Source organism: Dermochelys coriacea, chromosome 15 (assembly GCF_009764565.3).
Source record: "Dermochelys coriacea isolate rDerCor1 chromosome 15, rDerCor1.pri.v4, whole genome shotgun sequence".
NCBI lineage: Eukaryota > Metazoa > Chordata > Testudines > Dermochelyidae > Dermochelys > Dermochelys coriacea.
The window spans coordinates 5,579,480-5,599,914 of record NC_050082.1 but is presented as its reverse complement, the minus strand read 5'-3'; the positions used below and the strand labels follow the sequence as shown (position 1 = coordinate 5,599,914).

At 44.0% G+C, this 20,435-nt stretch overlaps 1 protein-coding gene and 1 long non-coding RNA gene across 11 annotated transcripts in view; one reads left to right on the top strand and one right to left on the bottom strand.

The window, feature by feature from the left end:
- The window catches only part of LRRC74B (leucine rich repeat containing 74B), a 28,129-nt gene extending 16,613 nt beyond the window's left edge, over positions 1–11,516 (top strand). For 4 of the 10 annotated variants that reach the window (XM_043498159.1, XM_043498163.1, XM_043498160.1 and 1 more), the window contains 4 exons: positions 2,511–2,626; positions 4,151–4,229; positions 5,669–5,764; positions 8,642–11,516. In XM_043498159.1, coding sequence (XP_043354094.1) covers positions 2,511–2,626; positions 4,151–4,229; positions 5,669–5,764; positions 8,642–8,800 — 450 coding nt within the window. In that variant the 3' untranslated portion in view covers positions 8,801–11,516. The remainder of the gene's footprint in view (positions 1–2,510; positions 2,627–4,150; positions 4,230–5,668; positions 5,765–8,641) is intronic. The other 6 variants (XM_038373807.2, XM_043498161.1, XM_038373805.2 and 3 more) reach the window with 3 other exon arrangements.
- The window catches only part of LOC122456805, a 29,764-nt gene that overhangs the window by 2,460 nt on the left and 6,869 nt on the right, over positions 1–20,435 (bottom strand). Inside the window, exon 2 of the long non-coding RNA XR_006275884.1 lies at positions 8,990–8,993. This is a non-coding gene — a long non-coding RNA (uncharacterized LOC122456805). The remainder of the gene's footprint in view (positions 1–8,989; positions 8,994–20,435) is intronic.

The following is a 20,435-nucleotide window of genomic DNA, read 5'->3' as shown; positions in this document are numbered from 1 at the left end:
GACCTGAACATAAAACACTGTGAAATCTGGAAATGTATAGGCCTTGAAATCAGGGAGATAAAAATCATGATTTTAAAAATCAATTTTAAAAAAATTAAATCTTGATTTTTATTTCCATTTGCAGTTTGAAGTTCATTACTTTCTCCCCATTTTATATTCTTAAATTGCTGAAATGAATGTTAGTAGAATTTCCGATTATACATAGTTTCCCTCTCCCCCCATTGTGAGGTTTCACACGCAAAATGCTTATTGGTCCTGAAAAAGACCAATCCAGGGCCTTAGTAACATCCTTACTGTGAGACCAGCACAAACTTCACAGATTGATAAGCAAACCGCCTGGGCTATATTCGCAACCAGCCCACCTGCCGACGTACTGCACTTCCACAAGCTGAAATGTTTCAAGGCTGTACAGCTCCCTGTATGCAGTTTGAAGTTGATGGGACTTGTGCTCGTAAATCATTTAGGTGCTTTTGAAAATCCCACTCGTGGGGACTTAAATTTGAGTTTAGGAGCTTAACTTTAGGGCTCCTGGTTTTGAAAATGTAGGGCTGCGTGTATTCCAAAGTTAGTAACTTTATTAATGTGTAATTGAATAAGTCTAAATAATTTTACAGTGTTAATATTAAATCATTTTGGTATGCTTACTTTAAGACCACAAGTGGCCCCAGTGAATGGGTAGGATTATTCATGTTGATTAAAGTTATATTCCAATCTGGTTTCCAGGATCGGGCCTTAATTTTCAATATTTTGATTTTTGTCTATAGCAGTTTTATAAAATTCAAGTAAAATCTCCTACTAGTAGTTGCATTTAAAAAAAAAGCATTCATAATTTAATTCATTGCAGATTTCAATTAATATTTATAAATAGCATAAATTTTCAAGCTGGTTTTATAAAGCCTCAACCTGACTTAATTATTTTTTTAAAATCAGATAATTGAAATCCATTCCAGATTAAATTAGTAGTACAAGATTAAATTCTAGATTGGAATTTGTTTCTTAAAAAAAAATTAAAAAGCCACCTTAAATTCCATTCATAAAACTGGTGAGTACTTTTAGGATGGCCAGGAAATGCCAACGCTCAGGCTGTGTGCAACTTTACTTCTGTCCAGTTATGCATGTGCTTTTATCATGCTGTTTTTAATTATCAGATTATTTATCTAATACAGTACATTGCATTACTTTTTTTTTTTTAACCATTTTATATGGTGCATCTTGCAAGGTTGGTGAGGAAGGAGGGCCAACAAGAGAATAATGAGCTGCAGAGGAGACACAATTCTTCCTTTTTTGTTTTGTTTTTTGCTTCATTCTGTTGAAGATATTCAGCCTGGCTTTTGTGTGTGTATGTTGTTAATATAGGTAGATATTTACACTGGAAATCTCCAATTTTGACTTTCTTGTTTTGCTGGAAGAATCTGTGGTGGAGTGAAATAACGAGTTTATGACATCACAAGAGATTGAGACCTACACAGTTGAAAGAGGAAGAGATTTCTAGTCAGATTATTTAAAAGCTGTGGGTTTTTCTGTTTTTATTTTTGTTAATACCTATTTAACTCGAGCTGCCCACTCAACATCAACACTCCTTTCCTTTCAGATGAGGGCTGCCATTATCTAGTTCAGGAAGCAGTTGTCCTGCACAAAGAAGACCAGGCTTGATATTCCTGAAGGAACTGCCCCGGCCACCAGAAAAGCGCCTTAAAAAAATCCTTCTTGATTTTGTGATTTTGGGGGGGGCTGATTGCATGATATTTTGGTGTCTGACTCATGACTTGAACTGTCCGGGTTAGCAATACTGGAGGCATCCAGACTGAGCTCAGTGGTGCTATCCCATCCCAGACTGTTCACTCAGCACTCTCTTACCCTTTACTGCTCCTTCCTTAGCTGTCATCCTGCCCCTTTTACAAGGAGTTTGACCAGGTGCTGGGGACTGCACTGAGCATGGAGCCAACAGTGTGGATCCCATTGTCTTGCGAACCATCCAGTAGCTCCCTCAATGAATTGTGCTCATTAGCCACTAGCTCCCCCTCAGCCAATAGATATTCCCGCCGCACAACTCCCCTACTTGTGAGATTCTTTCTGGGTCCAGCTACTGGACTCCAGCAGCCATTAATCCTTTGTGTTGTACTCTGTGAGTCTCACAACCTACTTGCATGTGGTATTCAGATCAAACGGCAGCTGTGGTCAAGTCAAGAAGCTGCCAGACCTGTGTTCTACAGGTGAGACCTTCCAAGGGAGAGGAGAGGGGTTGAAGGAAGAGGGAAGTCTGACATTTTAGGACGGTCCTTTAGGGAGAGAGAATTTTTCTGAGGTTCACCCACCACTAGTTACGGTTGTTGGTATGAAATGTCCTTTGCTCATTCTCTTCCTCTTGCTCACTTTCCCTTTGCATTTATTTTTAACTGTGGTTTGGAAGCATGGTCCATGGAAGGTCATTCTGCAAGGGTCATGCAGATGGCTGTTTCTGTCTCAAACTACGGTGAGGTTTTTTCCAATAATTCTGGCTTGTTCCACAGGCAAACATGTTCCTCAGAGTTCTGGACCTTTCCTACAATGGCTTCAGCAACAACGGAGCAGCTGCCCTGGGGGAGGCCCTTAAAGTCAACAATGTGCTAGAAGAGCTCAACATTAGGTGAGTCAGGCTTAGATCATGATGTAATACATCCCATGCTTCAAAGTGAGAGCCACTCTCTGGTGGCTGAAATCCTGAGCAGCCACTGACCTCAGTTTTATGTGTAAGGCGGGACAGTCTTGCTGGCGCTAAGATGACAAAGGGAATGCCATGTAATGGAAGTTTGGCCATGAAATTTCTAGGTGGGGAAGATCTGTTGGCATCTGTTATTTACTGTCCTACTGCCAGGGCCCAAGCTCTGTAGTCAGGCTCGTGGCCCCAGAGAAAGCGATGATGTAAAGGAGTGAGGAGGATTACTGGGGTCAAGGTGATATCATTACAATCTTAAATTGGGAAGGAAATAAATTAATTCCATCTGGCTGGGGAGGATGGATAGAAAGAAATTTCGTGATAAGGATCTAGGGTTACTAGCATCTCTGGAAATGAGAAGAAAAGTGAAATGGGACTTTGGGGCTTAGAGGGCACCTTGTGCAGCATGAGATGTTTGTGCTCACAGTGAGAGCTGGACAAGTTCCTTTGTTCTTCAAAGCACTGGCCTATGTACTTGGAGGCCTGGGACTGGCCTATATACTAAGGATAGTTAGGTGTGAGAAGTATTGTTGATTTGATAGGGCTTACAGTGGACATAATGTTATGATAGGAATCAATTCAAAGGGGAGGCTGGTTGGCTCAGCAAAGGGAGAGTCAAGAAAACAATGGAGGCTGGTGAAGTTAGTGGGAGAGCTGTGAGACCAGGTAATTTTCAGAGAGATGCAGTTATGGAGACCATGAACATAACCAGAAATGGTCATGAGACAGGCTGTGAGCAAGAGGGTAGTGGCCAAGTACTCCCTGCAGTGTAAAATCCCACAGGCAAGCTGGCAATGAACCTCCCATCCGGTGCCAGTGGGACCTAAGCTCCCAAAGAGCAGACAGTGGCTGCTGCTGTACTGGCGGCTATCTGGATATACTTACAAAACTAAAATTTCAGGGAACAAACACTGAGGTTTTAATTGTTATACTAACAATAAAAGCGAATGCTCAGAAATAGACATGAGCTAAGCAGGGCCAATCAGGGTCAGTATTTGGATGGGAAACTTGTGCACTTCAGGAAGTGGTGTAGCTGTTGAATGCTGTGCTGCTGGAGCTTGTTCTTCAGATGAGATTTAACACCGAGGCCATGAGCATTCAGGGTCACTAAAGATCTTGCAGCACTTTCCGTGAGAGCAGGAACATTAACACAGGTGTCCCAGACAGGTGCGTCTACTCCCTGCAACTTCAGTTGGAGATGGGATTCTTTGTCACTTCTCCTTCAAATTGTGTGTGGAAAGCTGTTAACCTGCTGCAATTAATGCCCGGCCAGATGTGTTCACATGTCAGTGGTGGGTGAAGTGGCTCCCTGTACCTTCATGTGAGTTTGTAAAGCATGTTGTTCTCCTGTTGCCCATACTGTAGTAAATGTCTCCATGACAGCATGGCTCTGGCTTGGTGGGTTGGGAACACGGAATGAAAAATGTAAGAAGTCTACCTTTTCTCTGTTATAAGCAATAACCGCATTTCACTGGAAGGAGCTCTGCGCTTTGCAGTAGGCCTGAAAGAAAACCAGACTCTGAAGAGACTTAATGTGAGTAGCTTTTTTTTAAAGCAGATCTTGGAAAACACAATAAAGTATATATTTAAAATGTCACTGGCATGAGTGCTTATTGAATCAGATCCTGCGTGAGCCATTCTGCAGTAACAACAGGGGAGCCTTTAGCATCAGTCTCTGGCTGCTCCTGTGAAATGCAGCATGAAGATGGTCTCATGTAGACAAGGAGTGCTTGTATTCAACAGTCTTTGGAATTCAAGCATTTTATTTGAACGTTGGCCTGCTAAACCCAGGGTTGTGAGCTCAATCTTTGAGGGGGCCATTTAAGGATGTGGGGCAAAAATTGGGAATTGGTCCTGCTCTGAGCAGGGGGTTGGACTAGATGACCTCCTGAGATCCCTTCCAACCCTGATATTCTATGATATTCTATACCCCTCCCCCTATGTGAACCAGAGCCTGTAGCCTGCTGCTCCCTGTTCTGCCCTGCAGTCTAGCACCTTCCAATATGGAGGTTGATCTTCCTAGCCTCTGCTGTCACTTGCTTACATGGCAGCCACGTTTGTTTTTCACCTGCTTACACAGCAGCCACGTTTGCTTTACACATCTGGGAGCAGGAGGGAGACGTGGTTAATGGCCACTGGGTGTCTGACGTGTCCCTCAGCTCAGCACAGTGTGGTAGATGCTCTGCTCTGTTCCTCTTCCTTTCCATTCCTCAGACAGCACAAAGGGAGCTCCTGACACTCGGGTTAAGAAGGTCATGGAGGGGTGGAGAGTGGGTATGACCAGATGCATGGCATTTTAGATATTCCCAGCTGGTTTGTTGCCCTTTGGGGACCACTGGCAGCTTGCATTTGGCAGAGTGGCCAACAGGGTCAAGCAGAGAATTATGAAGCCATAACCAGCTCCCTGACAGTTTTTTCCGCATTGCCCAGTGGAAGCTGGATGCAGCAAAGCATCTTGTACTGATGTAAAATGTACAGTCGAGGTCAGGTTCAAGGATGTGTAACTAAGATACACTTTAGTAAAGGCAGCCAGTGATGGCATGTAAAGGGAGAAAAGGAAGAAAGGCAAGGATGGAGCCTGGTGGGAACCCTCACTGAAAGATGGGATGGGGAGGAGGAGAACCAGGAGAGAGTGGAGTTGTGGACGCTGAGGGAGGACAAGGTGACCATAATAAGGTTATGTAGTTGCTTTAGTGAGACCTGGGAAAATCTTGATGATCCACAAAAGTAAACTTTTTTAACAAGTTTTGTTGTTGTAGATGTGAGATTTTTCAAATAGTTATCACCATCCATTCTTATCACTGTGAGTTTCTGCTTTTGTCTCATGCCCATGGCATGTGCCTGAAGACACTTGAGAAGGCTGATTTTCCTCTGTAAGACAGCTGCAGTTTGTGGTGTGAAAAAAAGGTGCATTAATTAAAAACTTGCAATCTGTATTGTTCCTATTGTTGTTTCCTGTGTCTGCCTTTTTAGATGGCCAGAAATCCCATGCAGAGTGAAGGCTGCTTTGGGATTCTCAAATCTATACAAGCAAATTCTGGTGCCGTGGTAGAAATCCTTGACTTCTCAGTAAGTGTTAAACAGCGGGGGGGGGGGGGAGGGGCAGGGGAAAGTTTGGTCTTTCCAAAGGAGACCAGTCTGAACTGTAAATAACACAGTGCTATCAACGTGAATTACAGCAGCACCATCATTGCAGGTCACTGTAAGCTAAAGGACCATATGTGGATGGGCCCCCAACTTGAAACCATGGGCACCTAAATACGTGTCCAAACATCACCCTTGGATATTCAGAGTGGCATGTAGATGCATAAATGCCTGTTTTATGTCCCTACATGCCAATTTTGAATGCCCAGCTCTAAGATATGGATGTCCAGTTAAGATGCATAGGCACTGGCCTTTACACATTAGACCTGGCCTTGTCTTACTAAAATAGCAGAACCTGGAAGGAATTTGAGCTACTGCACATCCTGAAACCTCTAGAAAAATCTGTCACACCTGGTCTGTGAAGAACCAAATAGTTTTATAAAGATTTGAGTCCCATATTCATTAAAACAAAGTGGCCCTCAGCTCATAATCCTTGAGGATGTTGAGGCTCAAAGACCTTTATCTGAGAGTACATTCTCCCACTGGTGAAAAGTGCCAAACTGACAGCTCTGAGGAAGGCAGGCCTTTGCCAACAGGTATGGCATGGGCAGTGTTCATGCAAGCTTCCTCGCAGTACCCTATGCATGTGCCTCACCCCTGTAACTAGGTGAGATGGGAATTCAGTCTGTGGTCCATCCACTCCAGAGCCTCTCTCCTAAAGTTTGGCAGCTGGTCCTTGCCATCTGTGACCATTCAGTAATGACTTCTAGTCACAAGTGACCTAGGATGCATTCATACAGTGACTTAAGGCTAAGAGAGTCCACTGGCACTGTGGGCTGCCAGAGCTGCTGGGTGCATTCTGAGACCATCTGCAAGGCGGGGTGTTGATCTAAATGTGCTGTCTAGCCTGGGAGTGTGCACAGTCTGTTGCATGTGTGAATTTAATAACGATTTGATATTGTCAGGCTCAAATGGAATTATTTAATCAAAGATTAATACAACACTATACAGAAGGAAGACATACTTTATCTACAGGGGATGGTGGTGAAGTGAAGGTAGTTTGGTCCCTTCTTCTGTATTTGGTGGAATGCTGACCGTGTTCATTCCCAAACTAACTTTCCAACCCTCTTTCCTTTTATTGGGTGTGAGATGAAGCTCCTTTTTGGAGGGAAAAGTACTTTCTCACAATTAATTTTACTATGTTCTGTTTTCCTAATTGCTGGCAGAATTTCTTTTATGATCCACAATTTACCTGATTGGATGAGAGATTTCTTTTTACTCATCAATCATTATTACTAACAGCTATGACACCAACAATTCTTAATGAGTTAAAAACCTCTTTCAATGCATCATTATTTTGTCCATTACAGAACCCACCCGGTTTTGTTTCTCATATACTTTTGTAGACACTTCATTAGGTTGAGGGATCTCTTCCCTGGATACCGAGACTTATTAGTAAAGTCAGGGTAAAAAGTAGGGTTAAAAGACTACACCCACTCCATTATTGAGTTAATTTTCCTTTCACCCATTAGGTTCAATTGAAGGACAAAGAACTTTCCATATATATAGGGCAATAAATATATAGATACATAAAATAGACTTTTCATTAGTATATAAATATTACAATTTAACATACAAAAATCATAAGTTAATATTTACTAACAAGTCAGACACAGATTTGAAACAGATACTGGCACCTTTCTCTTTTTCTCTATTTTTGCCTGTAAAAATACAGGGAAATGAAATCCCAAAGGAATGTGTGACTGAAAAAGGAGGGTGGATTATGAAGGCCCCAAGTCGGAACATTCAGAATGATTGTTTCTACAAATAGCATAGTTCCACCACATTGTAACTATGCAACATGGCATAATAGCACGTTGAACAAAGACCAAATATTTGTAGTTAGACCTATTTTGACTGAGCTGCAGATACTGTGGTACCCATAACTTAGCTGTCTGACTTCTGTAGTTACATCATAAACCACCATCTGGTTTTAACAGAGGGTCTCCTTCTATTTAATGTTAAAGTTTGCCAGAAAGCGAAATAGCCCTTCACCTGGTGAATGGTGTTGTGGTTATTATAAAATTGCCTTTTCCAAATGTTTTTGTTGATGGCTTATTTCTAATTTATAAAGAAAAACACAGGTTATAATGCTCTCACTTATTAATAATAGAGCAACAGTTCCTCCCTGTTTTTAGTGACCTGTTGCATTCTGACTGGCTGAAACAGACCAAATGTATTCTTCAGCCAAAGAAAGAACTGACTATCCTTCCTGCACTTACAAACCCCCATCTGTCTCCAGTACCTCCTTTCAAATGCTGTTCCTCATGTTCTTACAAACCCTTCTCCTGAGCCTGCTTTCTATTCCAGCACTTTCCTGAGTCCCTCCTCAGACTTTGTGTGAACTCTGTGGACAGGCTGTTTATTGCATTTTCTATCTCACCGTTGTGCCATGTTTTTTGCATTCCAGCCACTTTGTACTTTGATCATTCTAGAGACACAGCCCTCAACAGAGTTGTGAGTTGCTTGCTTGGAATCTCACGTCCTCCCTTCTTGATTTGTCAGCTACCTTTGATCCTTTTCCTCATCATCTTTGTGTTTCCTGTTCTTCTCCTGATATTGGGAGCTAGTTTGTTTTATGTTTTATTTTATATCCACCAGAGCTTTGGTATTGCCACTTGCTGGTGAACTGGTCGATGACAGCTCACTGAGCTGAAAGAGCTTTGTCAGAGCTTGCATTAGTTGCATGGATGCCTGACAGCAAGAATGTGTTGTGATGCCTACCTTTGCTGTTGTGATACTTACCTTTTGAGAAAAGGTAAATCGTACTGTACACTGATCTGTGATGATTTCTCCCTCTAGGAGATCCCTGCGAACAAAGACTTTGCAGACCTGTGTGATGCTGTGAAAACGCTTTTGCCAAATCTTCAGATCAGATATGGTGGAAATGCAGCATTGCACAAAAAAGACCAACCAAAGGTTGAGATCCAATCTTGGTTCAGTGTGGAGGGTGATTCATAGAATCCTTTGACCTAAAAGGAACCTCTTCAAGGTCACTTTGGGTATGTCTACACCGCTTGCGGAAGAGAGACTCCCAGCCTGGGCAGACAGACTTGGGTTTGTAAGGCTCGCACCATTGCTCTAAAAATAGCTGCATAGACAGCACTTTGACGTTGTGGCTTGGTTGGGAACTCAGGCTCTGAAGCCTACCTGCCTCCCAAGGCTTCAGCATCCGAGCTCCCACCTGAGCCGCAACGTCACACTGTTGTCCACACAGCTAATTTTAGAGCACTAGCACAAGCCCCACAAACCCAAGTCTGTCTGCCCAGGCTGGGAGTCTCTCTTCCACAGGCTGCCTTTGTATACATACTCTTAGTCTACGCCCCTGCACTGTGGCAAAATCACTGACCATCTCAAAGCCTTGACATGAGGATTTCCAGCAGCAGTGCTACAAGTGCCTCCCATGGAAACATTTTCCATTTGCTCATCAATGTCATTGTTAAAAGCTTCTCCTTGCTGTAGCTTTAAATTAATTGGACTAGATTCGCTGCTGTGACCTGGTGCTGGATCTCCCCAGCAGGGCATTCTCCTGGTGCAGGAGAGTCCCTAGTGGGTACAGAGCCAGCATAACTAGCTCCTTGTACTACCTTTCTCCTTCAGTCTTCTGCACAGGGCCTTTGTCAGAGCAGGCTGGGGGCTTGAGAAGAATACTCTGTGCCCAGCTACACCAGCTGCCATAGACTAGGGTAACCTGAAGACTGTATTACTCTATGCTGGGGCCATGACCAACGTAGAACCGGACCCCAATTCAAGGAGTCACAGTCATCTACTTTTAGCCAATAAGAACCATTGTGATAATCTAGTCTGACCTGCACAACACAGGCCATAGTATTTCACTCCGTGATTCTTGCATTGACCTCTTATCTTCTGCTTGAGCTAGAGCAGGTCTTTTAGAAAGAGCATCCAATCTTAAGGCATTGAGAATCCACAACACCCTAGGTAAGTTGTTCCAGTAGCTAATAGCCCTCAAACCTTATTTGGAGAAAAAGAATTGTGTAGTGTATGGAATAGGACAGTATCCCTTTAAATAGTTTGTGGGCCCTCTAGTGTACTCACTGTGTTCTGTGTTTTTAGAAGCTGTCAGAAACCAATCAGAGAAGCAGTATGGGTAGCTAGACCTGGAATGTTTGTGTACATTCAGTAAACATGGTTATTTGGGACTCAGCTGTGTTTGTGAAGATTCTTCATATTTTATTTGTTTTGTAAAGAACAAAAGATCCAACAGATTGGAATTCAGAAACTGAAGCCAGGTCTCCTAGCTGAGGAAAAGATTTCTTAGGCCTTGTCTATATGAGTGAGTTCCGCAAATTTAACTTAAACTGGTTTTTAAACCAAGTTAACTAAATTATTGCAAACCCCTGTGTGGACACACTTGTTTTGGTTTAGGTTTTGCTTAGGTTAAACCTGTCCCTAATTGACTTAAGATGAACCAAAATAAATCTGATTTATACCAAAATAAGTGTCCACAAAACCTTTTTGCACCAGTTTACCTAACCTGGTTTAAACTCTCACCATAAGCACATGTAACTTTCCCATGTAAACCAGTCCTTACTCTATGCTGTGCCTTGGTTTCCCATCTGTGAAAAAGGGATAACACCCTCACAGGAGGGTTGGGACTTCAGAAGATGAACTTCATTAATGAGTGTGCAGTGCTCAGATGCTGTCGGGGGGGATATATGAATACCTAGGTAAGTACATTATTTTCAGTCTATTTATCCAGCTTCAGATCCCAGCCTTTGGATCTTTGTCTTCCTCTTTCTTGGAGATAAAAGAGCTCTGCTATCGGAAATCTTCTCCCTCTGTAGGTCTTTGTAGTCTGTGATCATCACCTCTTAATCTTTCTTTGAATAAACTTAATAGAGCTTTAATCCCTCACTATAAGGTAGGCTTTCCAAATCTCAGATCATTCTTGCAGCTCTTTTCTGAGCTCTCCCAAATTTATCAACATCATTTTTAAAGTGTGGACACCAGAACTGGATCCAGTATCAGTAGTAGTCTCACCAGTGCCATGAATAAGCCACCTCCTTTCTTCTATTCAATATTCCCTGGTTTATACATCCAAGGAGTGCCTTCGCTGTTAGCCACCACATCACACTGGGAGCTCTTGTTCAGTTGGTTTCTGCCATGATTCCTTAAATTCTTTTCTGAGTCCCTGCTTTTTAGGATACAGTCCCCATCCTGTAATTATCAGCTATGTTTTTGGTTCCTAGATCCATTGCACCTTGCATTTGGCTGTATTAAAATTGTAGCACCAGGAGGTATCAAAATGCCTGGAAATCATAAAAGAGTACAGGCACAAAACCTTAGCTCTTCCCTCAGGGAGATAACAATAGCAACTCCCTGACCATTTCTCTGTGCCCACTACAGCTTCACATCAGCATAAAGTTTTATGGACCCCTGTGGTGCTTTGTGCAGCACCATTGATTCATTGTCCAGTTTTTCTAATGTTGGGGTTTGGAACTCCCAATCCCACAAAAATTGGGGTCATAGCAAGCCCAGCTGTACAATAGCAACCTTAACTTCACCTTAACAAAGTTTGGGCTGAGTGTGAATAAATGGTCTTTTTCTATTCTGTAGGTTTCCCAGGAATTTTCGTAACACTACATGTGCTCAGTGGAATCAAAGGTCTTCCTTTTATTTGATGGGAACTGGATGAGCCTTGGACACCCCCAAAATATGCAACCCCTTTGATTATTCCTTCTTTTCATCTATCTTGCATTGAATGGTGGGAGCAGTTACCATCTATACATTGCTGCTCTCCAGTCCCTCAAAAATGAAATTTTCTCCAAGAGGCACCTTGTTGAATGTGCCAAAGTATGAGACTGCCCCTTCCATTGTCCTGGTAAAATAGGTTCCTGATATTCTGTATTTTGTTGAAGCTTCACTATTGGTACAGAATGAACGTGTTTGTCCTGTTAGTGTTGTGGGGAAATCTGGTTGTGCCTAGGAATGAGATTTTTGTTTACTATCGCTTTTCAGCAAATAATGATATTTTTAAATAAGCTATAGAACTTTTTGAGAAAATTATGTGTAGCCAAATGAAATTTGTCCTGTAATGGTGAAAATAGTTCGAGTTTTATATCTAATAAATATTTACTGTCATTTAAACTCACTTTTGTCTATCTGGTCTATTTCTATTGTATCAAATGAGCATGAATTAGGAATAGGGTTGCTAGGTGTCCGGTTTTCGACCGGAGTGCCCAGTCAAAAAGGGACCCTGGCAGCTTCAGTCATCATCGCTGACAGGCTGTTAAAAGTCTGGTCAGCAGGGCTAAGGCAGGCTCCCTGCCTGTCCTGGCTCCTTACAGCTACCGAAAGCGGCCGGCACGTCCCTGCAGCCCTTATGCGCAGGGGTGATCAAGGAAGCTCCACCTGCTGCCCCCAGTGCCAGCTCCATCGTTCCCATTGGCTGGGAGCAGCACAGAGTCAGGGCAGGCAGGGAGCCTGCCTTAGCCCTGCTATACCACCAACCAGGAGCTGCCTGAGGTAAGTGTTGCCTGGCTGGAGCCCACATCCTGAACCCCCTCCTGCACCCCAGCCCTGATCCCTCTCCTGGAGCCTGGATCCCTCCTGAACCCCAACCCCCTACCCTAGCCCTGAACCCATCATCTCTGGCCCCACCCTGGACCCCGCACCCCCAGCTGCAGCCCTCACCCGTCCTGCACTCTAACCTCCTGCCTCAGCCCAGTGAGTGAGGGAGGGGGCCTGGAGTTAGTGGGGGTGGAGCCTCAGAGAAGGGGTGGGTCAGGGCCTCGGGGAAGTAGTGGGGCAAGGATATTAGGTTTTGTGCAATTAGAAAGTTGGCAACACTAGTTAGGAATGATGTACATATTGGTTAAATTTGATACCTTTGAAGACATCTTGTTTCCTGACCCCTCTAATATATGAAAATTTCATGGGCTGATCTCCAGACTCTGAGGCCATGGGAAATTGATCTAAATCTGTAGTAAAAACTGTATTTTAAATCACCTATTTATTCATTTTGCTGTTTCTGCAGCCCAGCGTCTCCCACAATTCTTTATAAACTAGATAGGATTTGAATCAAGTGGTGTCTCACCCTGTTAATAGTACAAACAGCCTGACTGTATGTGAAAGCTGGGTGGACTTTCTTCTTTCCCACCTGGGACCTCCTTTTTCCCACTTCAGTCTTTGTTCCTCAGGTGTTGTGTTGTAGGGAGAGTGAGGCCAAGTGTGGCTGTCATTTTCCCCACCCCACCCCTTTTTATAGTTTCTGACACATGGAGGGAACTTCTTTGTTTCAAGCCAAGCCCACAGCACAGTTTGTGGAAAAGTACAAGCAACAAGATGGAGTCCAGTATCACATAATCTAGTCACATGCCCTTGCATGCTTTGAGTCCTAGCAGCCATTACTCATAAACTGACTGAAGTGTCCACAGGAAAGATCTCCATGGCCCATTGTTTTTGTTGATGGGCCATTAGTACTGTCTACCATCTTTCAGTAACACACACACATACAATGACAGCACATACAATCCAACAGGATATTAATGTTCAACATATCAAGACTTTTGAAATGATACCTCACAAGGCATACTTACCAGCAACTACACAACAAAAACACTAACCCTGCAACAAACCCTGGTGCCAACTCTGTCCCCATATCTATTCAAGGAACACCATCATAGGACCTAACCACATCAGCCACACCATTAGGGACTCATTCACCTGCACATCTACCAATGTGATTTGTGCCAGCAATGCCCCTCTGTCATGTACATTGGCCAAACCGGACAGTCTCTGCAAAAGAATAAATGGACACAAATCTGACATCAGGAATTGTAACGTTCAAAAACCAGTAGGAGAACACTTCAATCTCCCTGGTCACTCAATAACAGACTTAGAAGTAGCAATTCTTCAACAAAAAAACTTCAAAAACAGTTTCCAATGTGAAACTGCAGAATTAGAATTAATTTGCAAACTGGACACCTTCAAATTAGGCCTGAATAAAGACTGGGAGTGGATGCATCATTACAAACACTAATTTCCCCATACTGTTACTCACACCTTCTTGTCAACTGTTTGAAATGGGCCACCCTCATTACTGCTACAAAAGTGATATTTCCTCCCTTGGTATACTACTGTTAATTGAATTGTCTCATTAGACTGATCCCCCACTTGGTAAGGCTACTGCCATCTTTTCATGTACTATATGTATATATACCTGCTGCTGTATTTTTCCACTCCATGCATCTGATGAAGTGGGTTCTAGCCCACAAAAGCTTCTGCCCAAATAAATGTATTAGTCTCCAAGGTGCCACAAGGACTCTTCATTGTTTTTGCTGATACAGACTAACCCAGCTACCACTCTGAAAGGCATACTTTGTACAAAACGTATAATTATAATGACAGTAGTGAATAAAGGGATGCCAGGGTGTTGCTTTGGGGCACACAGTGTCACAAAGGTATTTGCTGTCCTGGCAACAAAACCTTAACTTTGCCCCCTGGAGCTGGCAATAATACGGTAAGCAGGGTAGCGCAATAAGTGGACAGGAGGAAGTGCTAAGAGTATGTGCCATTGTTTGTGTTCCAGCATTTAAGTACATGCACTGCAGCTGTGTTGGGTGTCTCTGTATTCAGTGGTGGAGGGATTAGTTGGAGCAGGTTGTTAGAGCTGTTGCTGTGATACAAGGAAAGGTGCTTATGTACCATGAAAGATGAGGTTTCATTTGAGCCCTGAGTTCTGTGAGTCGTGTCAGCAAAGATGACTTCCTGGTAGATTGTCTACCACCTGACTGCTGACATGGGCTTAGTGAGGGGGAAAGTGAAGGAAATGTCTCAGAGAATCTGCAGGAGAATTTTGTAAGAGTGGGGTGCTTTGTGTGGAGTAGGCTCAGTGCTTGGGGTTGGCCAGGTGTAGGTAGCTTCCATTTGCTACGCTTGACCTACACCCAAGGGTTGCCATAGCAAAGAAAAGGCATTAGATTGTGTCCTACAGTGCTCGTGTGCATTGTTCCTGCAGCGAGCCACAGCCTCTAATGGCAGAGTGCTAGTAAGTCTGTTGCAGCATCGCTCGAGGAGGACAGGGTTAAGGTTTCATGGGGAGTGTACCTTAACTCTCTACCTTCTGTAAGGGCATACAGCAGCACTGGGCAGCCTTCACTCAGCATTAGCAACGTGTTAGATAGGTAATAGAAAAAGGGCTGAGGGGAAATAGAAGCCCAGAGAGGGGAAGGGACTCATCCATGTCACTCAGCAAATCAATGGCAGAGCTGGGAACAGCCCCCAGATCTCCTGATTCCCAAGTCAGTGCCCACGCCATAGTCGGTCCCCAGTGTCCACTCCACAGTAGCACATAAAAACGGAATGAATAGTTGTGAGTTGGGCTCCACGTTATCCTACTTTATTTGTGTATTTTAAAATGTTTTTAAAATTGTTTGAGGAGTTACTTGGCCCATTTGTTTTGCTGTAACAGAGCCAGAGATTAGCTTCGTTTCATGCTGGGCCATTGCAAGTACAATTACAATGAATTCCTCAACTTCCTCTGGTTCCGTGACATCCACAGGACTCCCTATGTCTGCACTCCTGTTCAACATATATATAAGGCAGCCTGGGGACAGTTTGGGCTGCAGTGCTGATAGTACCGTGGAGCCTCTTTGCTTTCCTGAAAGCGCTCCAAAATTGCGGTCGAATGAGAATGAGTTTGTAGATGATAAGGCCTGAAGGGAACGTTTGATTGGTGGTGGTCTCATCAATCCATCCAGTCAAGGGTAGGTGCTTAGACAGAGACAGACACATGGTGGAGGTGAATGCCTGGCTGTGTGGATGGTGTCGCCAGGGGGACTTCGGCATCCTTAAACATGGGCTGTTGTTCTGAGGAGAATTGCTGAGCAGAGATGGGGTCCATGTATCAAGGAAGAAGGGTATTGTCCGATACAGACTGGCTAACCTAATGAGGAGGGCTTTAAACTAGGTTTGATCTGGGCAGGAGACACAAGCCCACAGGTAGGCCCAGAACATGGAGACCTGGGTGAAGGGTTGGAATCTGGGGGGAATGTTGGCAATCACAGCAAGCACAAAGAGGAGATGAGGGAATACAGGGGGAAAATCTAACTTACATCTTAGATGTTGGTATATTAATGCACCAAGTGAATTATGCAGGAACAGAGCCATGCCCAGGGGCTGGAGCTGGGGCTGGGGCCAAAACCGGGGCTGCGTGCAGAGCCGCAGCTGGGCTGTGGTCAGGGGCCGAGGCAGGATAGTTAATTATCTGTATGGAGATTGTAGAACCTCCATCCTGTCAGGGATGATCTAGATAATATTTAGTCCTGCTCCATGCAGGGGACTGGACTTGTAGGACTAGAAGGGTCATTGATAGGTCATCTATTTTTATGATTCTCTCTAGTCTGACCTGATCGTGGTGTCCACTGAAGCCTGATTTCAGTGTTTGTATTGTTACATAACTGGATTATTTGCTATTAGAGTAACTGCTGATTAAATACATGTCTGACGTGTACAGTGACACTGTTTTTTGAAAACTAGCTTTTTAAGTAGGAGATTGTGACAGAATAGACTAGGTCCGAAGACTCTCTGCTGGAGGCCTCATGGCCCTGCCTCACCCTGCCCCAGAAAAGAGCAATAGAGAGGTCCTCCAACCTGCGTAGAGCAGCTTGTGGGACAGAGCCAATGAGAGGGGCTGCAGGGAGCAGCCAATCAGGGCCCAGCAGGCTCATATAAAAGGAGCTGAAAGGCCTGAACAGATCAGCCTGCTAGCAGTGACTGGGGAAGCAAGAGTTACTCCTGGTGGGCAGCGAGGGCTAAGGCAGTTATTTGCTGGTGATGAAGTGAGGGAATAATTTCTGACTGGCTGCCAGGACTCAGTTAAGATGGGCTACCGGGAAGTGGCCCAGGGAAATGCAGTTAGATAAAGGGATGTGGTACGTGGTTGCTACTTAGTTTCCCTAGTTGGACCCGGAGTAGTGGGTAGGCCCAAGTTCTGCCTATCCCCCAACAGCCATTGGGGAAGTGACTGTGCCCTGAGGAGAAGGGAGTTTAGACAGGCCAAGGGAAGGGACTATACATGGACCTGTGAGGCCCCCAGAAGGGGGCTGAACTGAGACTGACCCATCCAGAGAGCAAGGGTCAGAGTACTAAAAGGCAGATGAAGAACCTCCAGAGAGGAAGCCCTGGGGGTGCTGCTCCATCTCAGAGCAGGAACCTTCGCATATAAGCTGGCCAACTAGCGTACTAAGATAGGCCCTGTTGATCAGACTGAGGACAGGAGCCTGGGAAGAACTAAAGAGATGTTGCCAATGGAGGGGTACCATGATGGGCCTGGTTGGATTCTTAAAGGACTGAGCCTGGGGAAGGCTGCAAGACATTTTGGTTTTATAATCCAGAAGGGGGTTGTTTCTTTGCATATGGACTGTGTATGACTTGGCTGGAGGGCTGAGTCACTGAAGACCCACCTGACAAGCACAGTGGCCTACAGGGAGCACTGTGAGCTGAGACATTAAGAACAACTGCAGGCACCCACACACTTGACCCAAGAGGCACTGTGAGAGGTGGGTACCACCCCATTATAGAGATGCTTAGATCTGAAGAGGCTGTTACGGCCATAGGAATTTATCCAGTAATTTCTGCATCAAGCCCATAACTTCTGTTTTGGCTACAGCATATTTTAGAGAGTTTTATTAGTCTTGATTTAAAGATGAGATGTGACAGAGACTCTACCACATGGCTAGGTAAATTGTTCCAATGGTTAATTACACTCACTGGTAAAAATGTATACCTGATTTCTAGTCTGAATTTGTCTAGTTTCAGCTTCCAACCATTCACTCTTGTTCTGCTTTTGTCTCCTAGATTAGAACCACCCAATATCGGAAATCTCCCCATGTAGGTGTTTGTAGATATGATCAAGTCAGTTCTTAACCTTCTCTTTGATAAACTAAATAGATTGAGCTTCTTTAGTCTCTCACTATAAAGCAAGTTTTCCATACTCAATCATTGTAACTCTTTTCTGAGCCCTTTCCAATTTTTCAATTTTCCATTTTAAAGTGTGGACACCAGAACTGGACACCATCTCCAGTCCTCGTCTCATTAATGCCATATGCAGAGGTAAGAACACCACCTATTCCTTCCTGATAATCCCTGCTTATACCTCTAAGGATCACATTAGCCCTTTCAGCTACAGTGTTGCACTGAGAACACACGTTGTTTATCCTCCAAGACCTTTGCAGAGTCACTTCTTTCCAGGATACAGTCCCCCATTGTTTAAATGTGACCTACATTATTTGTTCCTAGATGCATTTTAGTTAGGTCTGGTTGAAAATTTTCCATTAAAACTTTTTTTCTTCTTCAAGTGCTTGCTCACGTCCATTCCATATTAGGTCTGTGTGTGCTCGCCACATGCACTGGTGCTGGAAGTTTTTCCCTCAGCAATATCCATAGGGGACTGGCTCTGACACCCTCTGGAGTGGAGCCCGCATGGCACGGTATAAGGGGCGCCACCGGCTCCCTCCACCCTCGGTTCCTTCTTGCTGCCAGTCACGGTGCTGGAACATCTGCTGCTTCGGCTAGCGTTGATTCCTTTTCTGTTCTTGTGAACTTTGAATACCTGTAATATAGTTGTATATAGTCACCCTTGGTAGTAGTTTTCAAACTCTTCATTAGTCCCGAGCAGGACTCGGCCAGGGGACGGGACATGCCCCGGTCCCCAGGCCTTAAGCCCTGCGATTGGTGCAAACGGCCTATTGTTGTAACAACCAGGCAAGGTACTAACAAACTTGAACAGTCCTTTATTCTTAAAGTGGAAATCTCTTTACCAAGCTACTGCTGCACCCTCAGTAGCTCTCACTCCACCTCCTCAACGCCCCCCCCCCCGCTTCCTGTTTCCTGTCCTTTCAGACTCCCAACAGCCAGTGCTCCCAGTTCTAATAATTACAAGCAGCATCTGAACACCACATTCCCTCCTCTCTTAAGAAACTCTCCCAATTAAAACAAACGTTCTAACCACAGGAACAAATATGAAACAAGACACTATACTGTTGGCAGAAATATTACACTGAAAACACTGTAGATACTACATAACATAGTCTGTAGCCCAGACAGATGGTCGTCTGGGTCTGACAGGCCGTCTCTCAAGCCCTGGTTCCAGTGCAATGTCTTGTTGTGTTGATACTATGGTGAAGTCATCCAATGCAGACTGGAAGTTGGCATAATCTCCTCTTGGTGCATAGGCAGGTGCAAGATAAGCATTCCATACCCGCCCATCAGAAAGTTGAGCAGTATAAGGTCCCTTCTTCTCTCTGATTTTAAGAGGAGCTGTGAATTTATGGTCCCCTTTTCATAAAATTCCAGGTTTTTGTATTCTAATGAAGGAACCACACTCAAACTTTGGTTCCTTTGCACCCCGCCGCTTGTCTGTGAAAGTCTTATACTTTGCTTGGTTCTGTTCAACTGTTTTTCTCACATCATCCTTGGTTGGGGCATCAGGTCGTACTTGTAACAATTTAGCAATGTTCAGGTTAGTATTCATCTGTTTCCCATGCAGCAACTCTGCGGGTGATCTTTGTGTTGTGGCATGTTGTATAGCCCGGTATGCTTGCAAGAAATTAATAGTGAAGGGTATCCACAATTGCCCTTACAGTTTAGCCATTTGCAAACTCTCTTTCAAACTTCTGTTAAACCGTTCGATTTCCCCATTGGCTTGAGGGTAATATGGGGTGACTTTCTGTGTAAAATGTTCCTCTCTGCTAGAAAAGTTTCAAACTACAGGGAAGTAAATTGACTACAATTATCTGAAACCAGTTCTTTGGGATTACCTTCCCTGCTAAAAACTGAAGAGAGGAACTTAATTACTGTAGCAGAAGAGATGTAAATGCTACCTCAGGCCATTTACTGAAATAGTCTATTAAAGTGATGGCATAACGGCTGTCATTTGGAGCAGTATCAAAGGCTCCTACAATATCAATCACCACTTTTTCCCATGCAGATTCAGGAAGAGGAACAGGCTGTAATGGAGGGATACATATCACTGCTGTCTTATCATGCATTTGGCAATTGACACAGGATTTTGAGTGCTTCAATTTGAGAGTCCATCCCTGGCCACCAATACAGATCCTGTAGTTGTTGTTTGGTTCTGACAATTCCTTGATGAGTATTGTGTGCTAGGTGTATGAGTTTTGACTGTAATTCTTCTGGCACAAGTAGCCGGTATGTACCTCGTAGCACACAGCCATCAAGCAAAGAAAGTTCATCCCGAACTCTAAAATAAGGCAGCAAAACTGGGTCAAGGTTTTTATAGTTACTGGGCCATCTCTTTGTCAGAAATTCCTGTAGTTTTTGTTGAATTGGACATGCTGAACAAGCAGCTTGAAATTGTTTTTTTGTAACTGCAGTAAGAGTGCTTGTAATAAGCATAACCACTACATCCTCATCCTCCAGTGGACCATCTGGTGAAGGCAAAGGCAGGTGAGAGAGGCAATCAGCTACCACATTTTGGTTTCCAGGCTTATATTCCAGTTCATAATTGAAAGAGAGTAGTGTTGCAGACCATCTAGCAATATGACATCTTGCACTTACCAGTCCTTTTGTGGTGAGCAACGTCGTCAAAGGGCTGTGGTCTGTGCACAACTTG